The sequence below is a fragment of the Schistocerca piceifrons genome, chromosome 7 (assembly GCF_021461385.2).
Source record: "Schistocerca piceifrons isolate TAMUIC-IGC-003096 chromosome 7, iqSchPice1.1, whole genome shotgun sequence".
NCBI lineage: Eukaryota > Metazoa > Arthropoda > Insecta > Orthoptera > Acrididae > Schistocerca > Schistocerca piceifrons.
Genome location: NC_060144.1, coordinates 18,511,662 through 18,529,532, shown reverse-complemented (window position 1 = coordinate 18,529,532; position 17,871 = coordinate 18,511,662). Strand labels below are relative to the sequence as shown.

Below are 17,871 nucleotides of genomic sequence, written 5' to 3'. Positions count from 1 at the left end.
TTCAAATATATGATGAACATAAGAAGTATTACATTTAATTTATGTCACTGAGCTCTTTGTTCTTCAAAAAAATATATAAAGTGTAAGTACAATGGTCAGTGACCTAAAAAGTGCTGTATTTAAGTTATGATATTAAGATGTTTACTGTTACAAGATATTTATTTTGTACAGTTGACCGATACATGTATATATGTTTCTAAAGTGAAAGAGTAACAAAACTAACAAATTTACTTTGTAGGCCATTAATGAACTCATTTTTTTAAATGCTATATGCACTATGATTTATGCAGTGTTGTACATTTAGAAGATTTATGTCATCAATTTGCACTGAGATATTCAAAATGCATGTTGTATAACAAATCAAAGTTTGCAGATCACAGATATTAAACAATATAAGAATAAAACCATGGGTAGTCGTAAAATAAATATAAATTGCAGGGATTCAAATATTCCAGAAAGAATTTAGCAAATAAAGCATCCTAACACCTAAACTTCACATCAGAAATGAAGTTTTCTTGCAGTTCTCGTATGACTTCCTATGAATATACTGTATTACAAAGCAAAGGGATAAGATTTGAGTTTGTATGACTTTTTCAGTTTGAGGCAAAAATAGAGGGTTCTGGGATTGTATGTGTTTTAGAATGGAGTAATTTGAGGGCGCTTCCTTATCATTAACTTACTCATTTTTATTAATTGTCATTTTATATGGTTTATGAATTATTACTTGTTTTCATTACATGTATGAAAAGAGGACACTGGTTGCCACATAACTGCATCAACTTGAATAAAATGTAGCCTGGCATCAATATCAATTGTTAGAGACTTTGCAGAGCAACACTAGTTGGCTAAATGTTTCATGTGGCTACCTATGATCTCTTTATAATTTTTACTTCTTAAGTATCTGTAATAACCAACTTAGAACAAACAAAATTAACTAGTCAATGGCAGTACAAAATTTTATCTTTCTCTTTTAAGGACAACGAGAAACTTTTTTCCTTTGTTCCTTTTAAGTGTATATTTTGGGGAGAGTCATGCAAAAATTACTGCTGCTGTGGTATTGTTAGTAATTTATACAAAAAGTGGACCTTAAGAGTAAAAATTAAACCAGTTATGTGAATTTGTACTGCTGTTGTGCTTAAAGAGAGGTTTCTTTTTTGTCTTAAGGAGCCCTTTCTACAGCATGCCTCATTTTAAGGTTATGATTGGAAAATATGCAGTTAGATTCTCCAGTTTTGCCAATTTTTGTAAATAATGTATTTATTCATCTAGTCTTTGTGAGAGAATTAACTTTCCTTAAACTGATTTGTAACTCTTATGGGCAGAAAGTAAGTAGCGCTAGTTTTTGCATGGCCCTCCATCATGTAAGAGACCCTCCCATTACTGTATCCTCCAGTTTTCACTTGCAGAGTTGACCAAACACCCTCCACTGTCTTTTTTTTCTCACGAACAGAAACTAAGTGCCCAAGTGCACTGTGGCAAGCAAGCGCCCACATCATGGAGGTCGGACCGTTCCTGTGAGCCGTGGGTCACCACAGTTGAAACTACACAAAAGAATGAACACAGACCCCTAGAACCAGTAGCCTACAATCAGATCAAATGTTCCTTCATTATCAATTTTGTGACAACATTCCTAAAGATTACTGCAGTCTATGTCGTTGTACCTGTAGGTATACTGTACCTCCTGGTTTGGGATGAGACTGTGGAATATAATGAAATGTTCCTTTCTTGTGAACTTCAGGAACCATCTACAAGTCACTACAAATTAAGATGGATTCATATTTTAACATGTTCAGTTGGCCACATCTGTTGGCTTCCCTTAGTTTGTAATGTCTCTGGAACATTTGATCTAGTACAAATATGCCAGAACCTATTTCCTCTCTCATCAGTGGCAGAATCATTGTTAGATAGGAATAATAATGTAAGGAAAAAATATTTTAAAATCATTGACTGTATGTGTAATTTTCATATTTTTGGCATTTACACTGTCATAAGCAGTGCTGTACAAAGTCATGTGGAAACTTCTAAAGTTTTTGTGTCACATTCTGAAAGTAGTCTCTGCTTGTAGGCTAATTTCCACCAAACGAATTAACTTCATTTATTCCTAAATTTTAGTACAGTCGTCTGAGTTTTAACAAATTAAATATGAATTCATCACTAATTCCATAAATTTATATTTATAGATGAATATAATAATTTGTATTATTCTGTATAAAATGATGAAATTAATAAAATTAAGAAAAGAAACTGAAACTGAGTTAAATTTGATCAAGCTATTCATAAGTCCACTCCATCCTTTCATTTATAAAAAGAAATAAATGTATACTGACCAAATAAAGCAAGGTGCATTTGGCAGCTTGTTATTTCATTGTGCTGGCAAAAAGCCCTGTGCTGAAGCACCAGTGTCCCGTATTAGCTTCCAGTGTCCCATATTAGCTTCCCTCTACACACATAATAGCCAAAACTGCTAAATCATGCTTATCTGTTGGGAAGTACAGTACACAACTAACATTAAATTTTATTTGTGTATATTTCTTTGGGCAGAAATGGAAATTTGGAATCAGTATGATTGAATCTGAATGAAGATTGCAACCATGAACTGATGACTTTTTCTTGTTTTCACTGCTCTGTGTCCATCGCATAATTCTCATTCTATTATTTCACGTCTTTGACATTACAGGGAACTGACACAGAGCAAAATACGAAACAATATTTCACAATATTCTTACATAATCATACCTTAAAAATAAATGTTTATTAGTAATGTTTCAGTGTCATTATTTCATTTCATTAGTAATCATATAAGCTGAAGAATTGTCTGTTAACATCATACTGTCCCTTAGTATTCACAAATGGCTAAGCATGGTTTAGCTTCCTTGTCTGCAAATTCCTACACACACATATCCCATGTTACACATAGATAGGGACGGTGCTTTACCATCATAGCAGTTTCTGCAGTCAAAAGCCGGCCTTCGAGAATCGGTGAGGACACTATGGCATTGTTTGGTTGGTGCATGGACCAGAGCAATTGTTTTATCTCTACTTCTGTCAAACTTTATAACATCACTTTTCCATTTTTTTTCTCTAATTTAGCAAAGCATCGAACAACTTAGATCGTGCAACACTTATTCATCACTTTATCTTGCTTTTTTTGTCTTATTTTTAAAATACTAAATTGCTTTTCCCTCCAAAGATTTGTTTCAGCAACATACTAATTCAGGCCAGCGAATGATTTTTGTTTTTTGCAGTATAATGATTTTTGTTGAGTAGCATTAGCAGTCATTTCTATAGATGATTTAGCTGCCATATGTTATTAACTTTTTGATTTTTGAAACCATTTTAATAAATGTGGTTTTTTTCCATTGACAGCATACATTTTTTACTCTGTCTATTGTTTAAGTTTCTATACTTCAAAAATTAATGGCACTTCCAGGTTATGACCAATGGGTCGTACTTTTGCAGCTGAGTTAAGTGTTGCACATTATGAGTTACTGATATGGGAGATATAAAGGCTTGCTTGTATTAACATACTGTTATCTACACCTTCACCCATGCTGAAAAGTAATGGGATAAGGAAAGTGCCCTCAAAAGATGTAGTCATTTTGTTGACTTTTAAGTGGGGTAATCTTTGATAGCTGTCCAGTTTGCAGAACCAAAACTGTGAGATAATACGTGCGCTGTCCTAGTCCAAATAGCTATGCCCAGCAAAGCTGTACAGGCTCAAACCTTCTCCCATTGCTTTCACTACAGAGCTAATTTTCTTTCAGGTTGCATCCAGATGAGGTGGACATCCAGTCCTATTCTAATGCATTTCTCCGGATACAGCACTACTAATGTCATTAACAGCAGACGCAGAGTTCAAAAAGTGCTTAAACTAATACTGCTTTGTGTATTTGCAGGAGATGTGACAAAACTCACCTTAACTTTTGAATTCTAGCAGTTATTAACAAAAGTGCTATATAGTTATACTAAAGTCTGCTTGACTAAATAAGTATTCCTATAAGAAAATCTGGCTGAAGTGCTGTTGCTGGATATTTTTATTTACTGCATGCCTAGTTCATGTTTACTTACTTTCAAAGTAGGATAAATCCATAAATAAATAATCAAATAAAATCAAAAATCTAAATTTATAATTGTCATAAAACTTTTTCTGAAGATTTTCAGTTAAATTTGGATCACTTATTTACAATCAGAAATTCTGCTGTTCCTTTTTTGTTTGTAATTCAAGAATTATGATGCAATATAGTAGGACTCATTATTATATTTACAGTTGTGACATGTCAGTTTAATTGTTTCTCAGGGCTGTGAGTAATGCAGTGTATGCATTGAAAAACATAGCTAAGGCTCCAGAAGGGGAAGGCTGTCCAAGATGTGGTGGCTATGTTTATGCTGCAGAACAAATGCTGGCCAGGGGAAGGGTGAGTTACATACTGTGTGATGCTGTTATGCAGCTCTCTTACATAAAATTGAGTTGCTTGTGTAATTATATAGAGGAGAGAGCAACAAAAAAATAAAACTGAAAGGTGGTGCAAAATCCTGTACAACTCTTGCTGATACACTCCTGGAAATTGAAATAAGAACACCGTGAATTCATTGTCCCAGGAAGGGGAAACTTTATTGACACATTCCTGGGGTCAGACACATCACATGATCACACTGACAGAACCACAGGCACATAGACACAGGCAACAGAGCATGCACAATGTCGGCACTAGTACAGTGTATATCCACCTTTCGCAGCAATGCAGGCTGCTATTCTCCCATGGAGACGATCGTAGAGATGCTGGATGTAGTCCTGTGGAACGGCTTGCCATGCCATTTCCACCTGGCGCCTCAGCTGGACCAGCATCCGTGCTGGGCGTGCAGACCGCGTGAGACGACGCTTCATCCAGTCCCAAACATGCTCAATGGGGGACAGATCCGGAGATCTTGCTGGCCAGGGTAGTTGACTTACACCTTCTAGAGCACGTTGGGTGGCACGGGATACATGCGGACGTGCATTGTCCTGTTGGAACAGCAAGTTCCCTTGCCGGTCTAGGAATGGTAGAACGATGGGTTCGATGACGGTTTGGATGTACCGTGCACTATTCAGTGTCCCCTCGACGATCACCAGTGGTGTACGGCCAGTGTAGGAGATCGCTCCCCACACCATGATGCCGGGTGTTGGCCCTGTGTGCCTCGGTCGTATGCAGTCCTGATTGTGGCGCTCACCTGCACGGCGCCAAACACGCATACGACCATCATTGGCACCAAGGCGGAAGCGACTCTCATCGCTGAAGACGACATGTCTCCATTCGTCCCTCCATTCACGCCTGTCGCGACACCACTGGAGGCGGGCTGCACGATGTTGGGGCGTGAGCGGAAGACGGCCTAACGGTGTGCGGGACCGTAGCCCAGCTTCATGGAGACGGTTGCGAATGGTCCTCGCCGATACCCCAGGAGCAACAGTGTCCCTAATTTGCTGGGAAGTGGCGGTGCGGTCCCCTACGGCACTGCGTAGGATCCTACGGCCTTGGCGTGCATCCGTGCGTCGCTGCGGTCCGGTCCCAGGTCGACGGGCACGTGCACCTTCCGCCGACCACTGGCGACAACATCGATGTACTGTGGAGACCTCACGCCCCACATGTTGAGCAATTCGGCGGTACGTCCACCCGGCCTCCCGCATGCCCACTATACGCCCTCGCTCAAAGTCCGTCAACTGCACATACGGTTCACGTCCACGCTGTCGCGGCATGCTACCAGTGTTAAAGACTGCGATGGAGCTCCGTATGCCATGGCAAACTGGCTGACACTGACGGCGGCGGTGCACAAATGCTGCGCACCTAGCGCCATTCGACGGCCAACACCGCGGTTCCTGGTGTGTCCGCTGTGCCGTGCGTGTGATCATTGCTTGTACAGCCCTCTCGCAGTGTCCGGAGCAAGTATGGTGGGTCTGACACACCGGTGTCATTGTGTTCTTTTTTCCATTTCCAGGAGTGTAGATAACAAATGTAGTATTGTCAGCACAATTTAGACTGACTTAGTATAAATGAGTACCCGTATGTCATTATAAGAACAACAACACTTCACTTTCCAACAGATCTGTGCATGAGACACTACTTTCTAACTAAAGCAAATTACTTTAGATTTACAACCTGTCGGTCAAACAACATGTCTTATAATACATGAGACATGTGTGCTATAAAATCCTTATGGGCTCAGTGGCAAGAGTTTGTGGATTTTTTCAGGCTTCTAACCAAAGCCTTTTGAAATAGAAGCTTGCATTTTTAGGTCATATAGCTAGAGTAAAAATTCCATTTGTATGCGTAATAGTTATGTTAGTTGTTTAAATACTGCTCATAAAAATTGACTTATGAGTGAAGCTTTATACCTAAAAATATATTTGTTGTAGAGAAATCTTCGGAGGTCTATTGAGTTTTTTCTGGCTGAATTGTACTTTGATAAGTTTGCTACCACAGTGTTGCTCAAACTCTATTTATAGAGCAGACTATTCGCAATCATACACATTTCAAATTAGCAGCCTATAGTCACTGCATTTACTTTTGCTGATAATTGTCCAAAATATAGATTTGACCTAAAGTAAAAATATTGCTGGAAACTTTCAATTTCATCTTTTGATGTATGTGCCCTTTATTAGAGACAAGAATGAATAATGCAGTTCAATTTTCTCCTCCATTTTGCATATTTGTGTCAAATGAAGGACAAAATTTGTATGGTACATTGCAAATTTGACAGCACATTATGTAAATAGGAAAAATTAGTCTAGGCTAATCTAGAAAATGACACTGTAGGCTTACTGTGTCCATCTTATGTAGCCACTGATCAAACCAGAGTGTACTAATTCATTGCTCAAAGTAAGTATTTTGAAGTATTAAATATTTGCATACAATGCTGTACAAAAATTCCTGTCCGAAAACTTTCAGATGTGGAGTAACTGAAGTGACATCACACTCACAAAAATATTGTAAAACTATGAATCTGTATAAATGTAAATTCAGTAGGTGTATATGTAAGTCAGAAAATTAATTATATGTGGGACAAAAGAATACTTATACAGAGGAAAATAAGAATATTTATTTACACACTGTTAGAATCAGAGCAAGACTAGCAGACATCAGACAGAAAACAGTGTTAATTCTTGAACTTTGGAAACTGGCAGTTCCTTCATCAGGAAAAAAGATGTGGGAAGAGAAAAAGTTGGTGGAAGTCACAAGTTACACACAGAGCAAAATGTCACAAATAAGTTGACACAAGTATGCAAAAGTAATGATTAATGACATTGTGATTAGTTCCATTTCATTACAAGCCACTTACATCTCTCAAGCATAACGTTCTGGGCAACTTCCATTTATACGTTAAGTGATCATATTTTTTAAATCTTACTGTTCCCTCTCTTGTTCTGCTCTCTCATCACAGGAAGCCCCAGTTTCAAAAGCTCGGTACCTGATAGCTTCCCCTATTTATATTTCTTACAACGTCATTCTGGTTATTGCACTTTCAGCAAATGGAAACCATGCACTCTTATTGTGTACAATGCAGTGTTCCTTATTTTACACTGTACATTTATGTTATTTAATCACTTCTGTGTGAAGTGTTATTAAGAGAAAGAAAACTCTGGAAACATTTGCTCTGTTAATAGGAAAACCATACATAACAAAGACAATGTGATGTTCATATCTGTGTAAATCACATAAGATGTAAAGTGAACATTTGGTACCTAAAAGAATATACACCACAAATTTTGATAAGGCTTATGTCTTATATGTACTAGGGTCTTGTGGGAGCAATCCTCTGACACAGATATATACATACCACTAGCCAGTTTATTGTAGATAAAACTCAAATATTTATAATGGATGAATGTCAACAGAATATTACTTCTTGCACTATAGTAATATGGTTTTTCTGATAATGTCTTAAATAGAAGAAGGAAACATAGTACAAACAGTTTTAACTGAATAGCAGAACATCTTACCTGCAAATACCCATAATGAGGACAGCACATCTCTAACTTATACACATACTATGTTTCATTTACTAGCTGTTGATCAGTCTTTAATCTTAATTAAGTAATAGTGAGCTTACCCATGTATGGATTCAGATAACACTCAACCAAATAATTATGATGGTGTCAAGTGTTAGAAAATTTTATAGTTCACATTATTTGTAGGCCTATTATCATAACGTACCAGTAATTCATAAAAACAAGAAAGCATAATGTAGGAACATTCATACATAATAATGACACTCCAAGCATTATGTTTGTGCAATTCACATATTGTGGGTTTTAAGGGAGAGGGTAAGGAGTCATTCCAATCCCAGGAGCGGAAAGACTTACCTTAGGGGGAAAAAAGGACGGGTATACACTCGCACACACACACATATACAGACACAAGCAGACATATTTACACCAACAACCTGACAACAGCTTTCTATTATAACCATATATATATATATATATATATATATTAAATATGTCTGCTTGTGTCTGTATGTGTGGATGGATATGTGCGAGTGTATACCTGTCCTTTTTTCACCCTAAGGTAAGTCTTTCCGCTCCCGGGATTGGAATGACTCCTTACCCTCTCCCTTAAAACCCACTTCCTTTCGTCTTCCCCTCTCCTTCCCTCTTTCCTGATGAGGCAACAGTTTGTTGCGAAAGCTTGAATTTTGTGTGTATGTTTGTGTTTGTTTGTGTGTCTATCGACCTGCCAGCGCTTTTGTTCGGTAAGTCACCTCATCTTTGGTTTTATATATATATATATATATATATATATATGGAAACATTCCTCGTGGGAAAAATATATGTAAAAACAAAGATGATGTGACTTACCAAATGAAAGCGCTGGCAGGTCGATAGACACACAAACAAACACAAACATACACACAAAATTCTAGCTTTAACAACCAACGGTTGCCTCATCAGGAAAGAGGGAAGGAGAGGGAAAGACGAAAGGATGTGGGTTTTAAGGGAGAGGGTAAGGAGTCATTCCAATCCCGGGAGCGGAAAGACTTACCTTAGGGGGAAAAAAGGATGGGTATACACTCGCGCGCGCACACACACACATATCCATCCACACATATACAGACATATTCCACATCATCAAGGTTGAGGCACAGAGAGTGCTGAGAGTTATACGAGCCTAAGATGTCCTTATCCAAAGTGAAAATGGAAGAAAGGCAGATTTCTGAATGGATTGATATTATTTGCGTTGATCAATGGAGGATGGTACAATTATCACCAAAATGGAGATTGAACAGTTGAATACAGCATATGAGATTCCAATTCCTGATGTCTTAATATTTATGTAGTTTGCAGTCTTGCCCAGCTTGTATATCCTCTACATGGAAATTTTCTTATCTTCGGGTGTCAGTTTCAATAGGCTGATCTTGAAAGCAAAAGCTGTCTTTGGAAATAGAGTGTCCTAATGTGTATCATATTTGTAATTCTGAACAAAGAACTTTTTCTATTGTGAAGTTCAACTTCAGAACTTTCTAGCAGCTTGAATAGTATTTTCCTGTGTTTAATCTATACTGTTTTTGTGTGATTCTTTGCAAGAAATTGCTACAAGCATCTACATCTACATCCCTACTCCGCAAGCCACCTGGTGGTGTGTGGCAGAGGGTACTTTGAGTACTTCTATCGGTTCTCCCTTCTATTCCAGTCTCGTATTGTTCGTGGAAAGAAAGATTGTCGGTATGCCTCTGTGTGGGCTCTAATCTCTCTGATTTTATCCTCATGGTCTCTTCACGAGATATACTCCTCGGTAAAGGTATGTTCTCGAAACTTCAACAAAAGCCCATACCGAGCTACTGAGCGTCTCTCCTGCAAAGTCTTCCACTGGGGTTTATCTATCATCTCCGTAACGCTTTCGCAATTACCAAATGATCCTGTAACGAAGCGCGCTGCTCTCCGTTGGATCTTCTCTATCTCCTCTATCAACCCCATCTGGTACGGATCCCACACTGATGAGCAATATTCAAGCAGTGGGCGAACAAGCATACTGTAACCTACTTCCTTCATTTTCAGATTGCATTTCCTTAGGACTCTTCCAACGAATCTCAGTCTGGCATCTGCTTTACCGACAATCAACTTTATTTGATCATTCCATTTTAAATCACTCCTGATGCCTACTCCCAGATAACTTATGGAATTAACTGCTTCCAGTTGCTGACCTGCTATATTGTAGCTAAATGATAAAGGATCTTTCTTTCTATGTCTTCGCAGCACATTACACTTGTCTACATTGAGATTCAATTGCCATTCCCTGCACCATGCGTCAATTTATTCCAGATCCTCCTGCATTTCAGTACAATTTTCCATTGTTACAACCTCTTGATATACCACAGCATCATCCGCAAAAAGCCTCAGTAAACTTCCGATGTTATCCTAAGGTCATTTATATATAATGCGAATAGCAACAGTCCTACGGCACTCCCCTGTGGCACACTTGAAATCACTCTTACTTCGGAAGACTTCTCTCCATTGAGAATGACATGCTGCGTTCTGTTATCTAGGAACTCTTCAATCCAATCACACAATTGGTCTGATAGTCCATATGCTCTTACTTTATTCATTAGACGACTGTGGGGAACTATATCGAACGCTTTGCGGAAGTCAAGAAACGCGGCATCTACTTGGGAGCCCGTGTCTATGGCCCTCTGAGTCTCGTGGACGAATAGCGCGAGCTGGGTTTCACACGATCGTCTTTTTCGAAACCCATGCTGATTCCTACAGAGTAGATTTCTAGTCTCTAGAAAAGTCATTGTACTCGAACATAATACGTGTTCCAAAATTCTACAACTGATCGACGTTAGAGATATAGGTCTATAGTTCTGCACATCTGTTTGATGTCCCTTCTTAGAAACGGGGATGATCTGTGCCCTTTTCCAATCTTTTGGAACGCTACGCTCTTCTAGAGACATACGGTACACTGCTGCAAGAAGGGGGGCAAGTTCCTTCGCTTACTCTGTGTAAAATCGAACTGGTATCCCATCAGGTCCAGCGGCCTTTCCTCTTTTGAGCGATTTTAATTGTTTCTCTATATCTCTGTCATCTATTTCAATATCTACCATTTTGTCATCTGTGCGACAATCTAGAGAGGGAACTACAGTGCAGTCTTCCTCTGTGAAACAACTTTGGAAAAAGACATTTAGTATTTCGGGCTTTAGTCTGTCATCCTCTGTTTCAGTACCATTTTGGTCACAGAGTGTCTGGACATTCTGTTTTGATCCACCTACCGCTTTGACTTAAGACCAAAATTTCTTAGGATTTTCTGCCAAGAAAGTACATAGAACTTTAATTTCGAATTCGTTGCACGCCTCTCACATAGCTCTCCTCACATCACATTTCGTTTCACGTAATTTTTGTTTGCAGGGCTTTGGCTATGTTTATGTTTGCTATGAAATTCCCTTTGCTTCCACAGCGGTTTTCTAGCTCGGTTGTTATACCGTGGGGGCTCTTTTCCATCTCTTACGATCTTGCTTGGCGCATACTCATCTCATGCATATTGTACAATGGTTTTGAACTTTGTCCACTGATCCTCAACACTATCTGTACTTGAGACAAAACTTTTGTGTTGAGCCGTCAAGTACTCTGAAATCTGCTTTTTGTCACTTTTGCTGAACAGAAAAATCTTCCTGCCTTTTTTAATATTTTTATTTATGGCTGAAATCATCGATGCAGTAACCGCTTTATGATCGCTAATTCCCTGTTCTGCATTAACTGTTTCAAATAGTTCAGGTCTCTTTGTCACCAGAAGGTCTAATATGTTATCGCCACGAGTCAGTTCTCTGTTTAACTGCTCAAGGTAGTTTTCAGATAATGCACTTAAAAAGATTTCACTGGATTATTTGGCCCTGCCACCCACTATAAATGTTTGAGTCTCCCAGTCTATATTTGGCAAATTAAAATCCCCACCCAGAACTATAACATGGTCGGGAAATCTACTCGAAATATTTTCCAAAGTTTTCTGCAGGTGCTCTGCCACAACAGCTGCTGAGCCAGTGGGCCTATAGAGACATCCAATTACCATGTTTGAGCCTGCTTTAACCGTGACCATCACCCAAATTATTTCACATTTGGGATCTCCTTCAATTTCCTTAGATACTACTGTACTTTTTATCGCTATAAACATGCCTCCCCCTTCGCTGTCCAGCCTCTCTCTGCAGTATACATTCCAATGGTGGAATCCATCTTCATACTATATTTTATTGCTTTCTGCTCCTGTCACATTCTGCCTTTTCCAATCCAACTCTGTGAGAACAAAATACTGATTTTGGAGAGTGGAAAATGTTCAACCCTTTTTCTTAAGTAAATGCCTATACCACAGTGGTAAGAAGATTTACATTCTTTACAGTTGCATAGTGTCAGTATTCATACTTAAGTACTTTTTCCTATTTCATGCTATCCTATTTTATACTATGCTTCCCATGTTTACAGCTCCTTTCATATTCAATTCATTCTTGAATGCTTCTCTGTTAAGGAAAATTATTTACAGCTAATCATAAATTTCGTACATTTGGTCCTTTATTGGTTGGTTGGTTGGTTGTTTGGGGGAAGAGACCAAACAGCGAGGTTATCGGTCTCATAGGGTTAGGGAAGGATGGGGAAGGAAGTCGGCCGTGCCCTTTCAAAGGAACCATCCCGGCATTTGCCTGGAGCGATTTAGGGAAATCACGGAAAACCTAAATCAGGATGGCCGGACGCGGGATTGAACCGTCGTCCTTCCGAATGCGAGTCCAGTGTGCTAACCACTGCGCCACCTCGCTCGGTGGTCCTTTATTAAAGTAAACATTGTTGTCTTAAAACTAAGAAAAAAACATGATTCTTTATCTTCCCCAAAGGAATATATTTTTACTACTTATGCTTGTATCTTGTAATTCTGTGCTATTATGAAAATGTCATTCAATGAATTTTAGGGTTACTCACATTTGTTCCAATTTTTTACTACCATTAGTAATATCAGGTGAAGAGTGTAATTACAAAATATCCAAAAATGTCTCTTCAACTTTAAGAACTGGTTTTTTTTCTGTAATTTTAAATACAGAGCAGAGGAAGGCTGTAATCATATAATTTGAGAATTTCCAGTGTGTGAAGTGCTGCAAGTGTTGTTCATTATGTGCAATATAGATGTGAATGTCCCCCCACACAACAGGGCTGGCATAAGACCTGCTTCAAGTGCATTCAATGCAGCCGTGCCTTGGACTCCACCACGCACAATGATGGCCCAGACAAAGAGATTTACTGTAAAGGTAGGCTGCAGTCTGTGGCCTGTAATAAGCTGACTCAGGATACAGGTTGCTATAGAAAACACTTTGCGTGTTGCACATCATCAATGCTCTCATCAAACAGATAAAAAGTTGTTGATTCAGTTTCATGGCTAACATTCAACCATGTCATTTTTATGATGCATTTAATATTTCATGCCACTCAGACACATAATTTTTGCTAATGTCAAACTCCTTTCCTGGAAGAGTTTCTATATTATCTTACAAAAAAATTTGTTGCCCCAACAGCAACTCTTCATTTTTATATTTCTACTTTTCATGTGTGAAATTGGTGTTAGTATTAGTTTCCCAGTGTTTCACTTTACAGTTCTGAGACTGCTATCATTATACCATTCTAAATAAATATTGCAATCACATTTCAAGACTTCATATGCTGTACTTTTTATATCTCTTGGAATACCCTGTATATAAAAGAATGGCTTCCTTTTTCTCATCCGAAATTATGAGAGCAGGATATGTTTGCAAATACATTCACATTTTCTGGAATCACAAAAACTGACGAAAAGAGTGTTTTGATACAATTTATTTGTGCTAAAATATTACTGCAAGCCATCTGTATCCTGACCAGCAGTGAACTGAAATTTTGGCTTGACACTGCATTCTTTATGCTTTGTGATTTTTTTTAATTGAATGTTTTCCACTGAGGATTTAGCTGTATACCATTAAACTGTATCACAGCTTAGCTACAGTTTTTACACGTGAATGTTGTTTTTGTGTGTGCCACATAACTTTTTCCTTAAATTTTCTGCACATATTTCAGATTAAAAATAAGCTGGAGTATTCACATGAACCAGCCATAGGTTTTATAACAGGGTGCTGATGCTTTTCTAATGAGTTCTTCTTCTTCCTCTTTTCACTGTATTTTGGCCAGCATTCTAGGAGACAGGAACATCAAGAAAGGAGATGACATACATGAAGAACTCCTCTTACAAGTACATCATAACTTTCTATTTATTTAGAAAAAATTCAACAGGACAGTATTGGCTTTCCATTACACCTTTCCCTTTGAATTTATTGCATTACAGTGTGATTACCAGAAAAGTAATCAAACTGATTACATCTTTGCCACAACATTAAATTATCATTCCTGAATTCATTATTTTCAAGGGTTGGCACAGGGAATGCTTCAAATGTGCAGAATGTTCGAAACGACTGGACTCTGTCAATTGTTGTGAAGGACCTGATAAGGACATTTACTGCAAAGGTGTGTAAGGAGTAGGAGCTGTGATTCCCATGATCAATGTATACTCTTTGTTCAGTGCTGAAATGACCTAATATTTTCATCTAGTGAAGAGTGTTGCTGTGCATTGTAACTACTAGGACCTAGAACTGTACATAGATTACTTGTGGGTGTTGTAGCTAATATTGTTTACTTAATTGTGTAATGTAGTTCTGCAACTATCACACATCACTTTAATGAATGTAAAAGATGTGTTCACAAAATGAACATTGCTTCATATTTTTGACTAAATTAACAGAAACATGTGATTTAATGTAGTAAGGCTACAATTGAGAACACAGCAGAGTGTAAAATCATTGTTGGTGTGCTGTTTGTATGATGTGCTTTTGTTGTTCTGTTTACAGTTTCATAACATTGGTTTCTGTGAAACTAACAGTTTGATATACACATATTTTTACATAGGTAGTCTGTTGCCTGCATTTAATTTGTTTTTGTAACAACAATATTTAAAGGTATTATAAGAAGGAAAGTTGCTACTCATCATATAGCGGAGATGCTTACTCGCAGATAGGCCAACAAAAAGACTCTCACAATTAAAGCTTTGGCCAGTAAGGACTTCATCAACAATACAAACACACACACACACACACACACACACACACACACACACACGCATATGCCATTTGTGTGTGTGTGTGTGTGTGTGTGTGTGTGTGTGTGTGTGTGTATGTGTGTGTGTGTGTGTGTGAGGGGGGGGCACATGCTTATGTATGTCTATGTTGACGGCCTTAATGGCCAAAAGCTTTAATTGTGAGACTCAGCATCTCCACTATATGGTGAGTAGCAACTTTCCTTCTCATAACATTGTTACATTCCATGCTGGATTTTCCATTGTTCAGTATTTAAAGATTAGTGATATGCACAAAAATGTTACATTTTAGTGTCCAGAAGAACTTATTAATAATGTTAAACATCTAAAGCATAAATGCAGACTTAAGGCCTGCTTTCATGTTTTATGTAAGTGCTTACAAATCTGTTCATAATTCTGCATGAAGTTTACTGTATAAAGGAACATCAGTGTATTAATTGGTTCTAATGTACATCATGTTGTCCTGCAGTCTGCTATGGTAAGAGATTCGGCCCCAAGGGTTATGGATATGGCCAAGGAGGTGGTGCTCTACAGAGCGATGCTGTAGCTAATGGGTATGTAGCAAGTAAGAGTGAAAAGTCCTTCATGGCTCAGAAGAAGATGACTCCAGCTGGGTAGCTCATACTTTTAATATTCAAACTTTCAGTTTCTGGAAACACGTATTTGCAATAATTTCATCATTAATCATACACAACACTGAAGTTATGGCTGGAATGATCTAATCTGAACCTGAAGGCAGTTTTATTGCCAGTTATATTACAGTGCAGTTTTTCTCTTTTTTGTCACACAGTTTGCTATGGGAAACGCTTTGGTCCACGAGGGGTCGGGCATGGAGGAGGGTTTACAATTGGTCTTACATCAGACATAACAGATGAGAGGTAGCTCATGTGATAAAATCCCCTAAAGGAACTAGTAGAAGCTGCATGGATGCAACATCACGATCTTTTCTGTAGATACAGCATTACTGAGACCCTGTGGTGTGTGCTATCAGAAGCACAAGATCACAGAAATTTTTGCTGTCAACACCTCTGATTGATTTTTCATTTTCAGTTTTGTTTTTGTGTATCATAGACCTCATGTTTTTATGAAGTTGGGCATTTTGTATGGTGCACAATTTTTCTTAGCATGCAGCCATTCCTTTTGCATTTTGCACTTCTCTTGTTAGTTCCTCCCCTTTCAGTGTGTGGTAGTTTTTTGTATATATGGTGTACATTCATGTTTTCCCTATGGTAGCCATAAATTTTAATGATTTTTTAGGACTTTTCACCTAAAATATATAATTTTTTTTTTTTTTTTTAATTTCACAACATACATCAACTTTCTTTTGTGATATAGTCATTATGAAATGTTTACTCATGTTTATAAATCATATTCTGTAATTTTAAAACTAACATTTTTGTAATTATATGTACATAACAAACACTGTCCTCTTGAAAACTATTTTTGCAGTGTTAATCTCAGCTATTTCCAATTTATTATATTATATTTGCAAAGAATATATAAAGCAATGTTGAAATTTCATTAGAAATAGATAACATGATTTGCTTATTAAAATATTATGTAGCAAATGCAAATCTGGCAGTGCAGAAATTCTGAAATGTTAAACTACTAGAATCATATGTTCTAGTTGTAAAGATTAAGACTGAAATACCACACATTATTTCACAGATTAGAAAGCAGTCTATCACTTTTGATCACAGTTTCTAAGTTAGATTATCAATGAATGTATTAGTGTAATTCATACATGAGTTTCCTCAAGTGGCTTTCTAACATGAAGTTCTTCATATATAGTACCCCAAAACTGCATCCAATGCAATCCAACATATAGGCACATACTCAGAAAATTCAAACATATATGATTAGTCAGATTGATACTTTTTATACATTTCATATTTTGATACTTTATACATTTCATATTATGCGTGACTATGATGCAGCAGAATAGAGTCTGTACCACCCAGTATAAGTATTATGTTTGTTGAACATTATTCAGTGACTATGCCAATTAAAAACTTGTTTGCTTACATTTCCAGTGAAATAACTGCACCTAAGACCACTGTGATTGATACTGCTGTGATCAAGGCACCTCCAGGAAAAGGTTGCCCTCGTTGTGGTGGTGTTGTTTACGCAGCTGAACAAGTGCTTGCGAAGGGCCGTGTAAGTATTGTATCATGGCATTATTACTATACTCACCTTAGAAAAAGCAGTTCAAATGGGAAGGAAAGAATGGGTGTAATAGTCAGAGGGAAAAAGAGTAGGAAACACAGTATAATTTGTACTGAGACTGTATGTTTGCACAATAGATTTATTCAAACCATTATAGGCAAAATTTGGCCGTATAGCCGTTTTCAGGTGGATACATCCATGAATACATGTCATGTTGCACTCAAACAACAACCAGGGCATTTACTTGTGCAATATATCTCTATTTAAGCACACGACTAAATCAGTAGCAGTGCAAGAACAATATGGCGTGCAAGTCAAATAATAAAATAATGATTATCACACAAAATTTTGTGCATGTCAAGTCATAAAATAAAATAATGACTGGTCAGCATCACACAGTCCTCTGGGCCTAGTTGGGAAGTTATGCTCACATACAATCTCAATGGAAACATTGTTGTCTTTCAAAGAAATTTCAACTTACTATGGAACCAAATCTGAAAAGAACTAATAGTAAAGTCACACAGTGCAGTTACAGTACAAAAAAAAGCTGAAGGTCACTCTCAAAATTTAGAGAATAACTGCTATATTG

At 37.7% G+C, this 17,871-nt stretch overlaps 1 protein-coding gene across 4 annotated transcripts in view; it reads left to right on the top strand.

Moving 5' to 3' along the window:
- The window catches only part of LOC124805139 (muscle LIM protein Mlp84B-like), a 55,041-nt gene that overhangs the window by 20,345 nt on the left and 16,825 nt on the right, over positions 1 to 17,871 (top strand). Inside the window, exons 4-7 of one of the 4 annotated variants that reach the window (XM_047265602.1) lie at positions 4,298 to 4,415; positions 14,395 to 14,491; positions 15,907 to 15,994; positions 17,150 to 17,273. In XM_047265602.1, coding sequence (XP_047121558.1) covers positions 4,298 to 4,415; positions 14,395 to 14,491; positions 15,907 to 15,994; positions 17,150 to 17,273 — 427 coding nt within the window. Of the gene's footprint in view, positions 1 to 4,297; positions 4,416 to 13,154; positions 13,252 to 14,394; positions 14,492 to 15,585; positions 15,671 to 15,906; positions 15,995 to 17,149; positions 17,274 to 17,871 lie in introns of all 4 variants that reach the window. The other 3 variants (XM_047265605.1, XM_047265603.1, XM_047265606.1) reach the window with 3 other exon arrangements.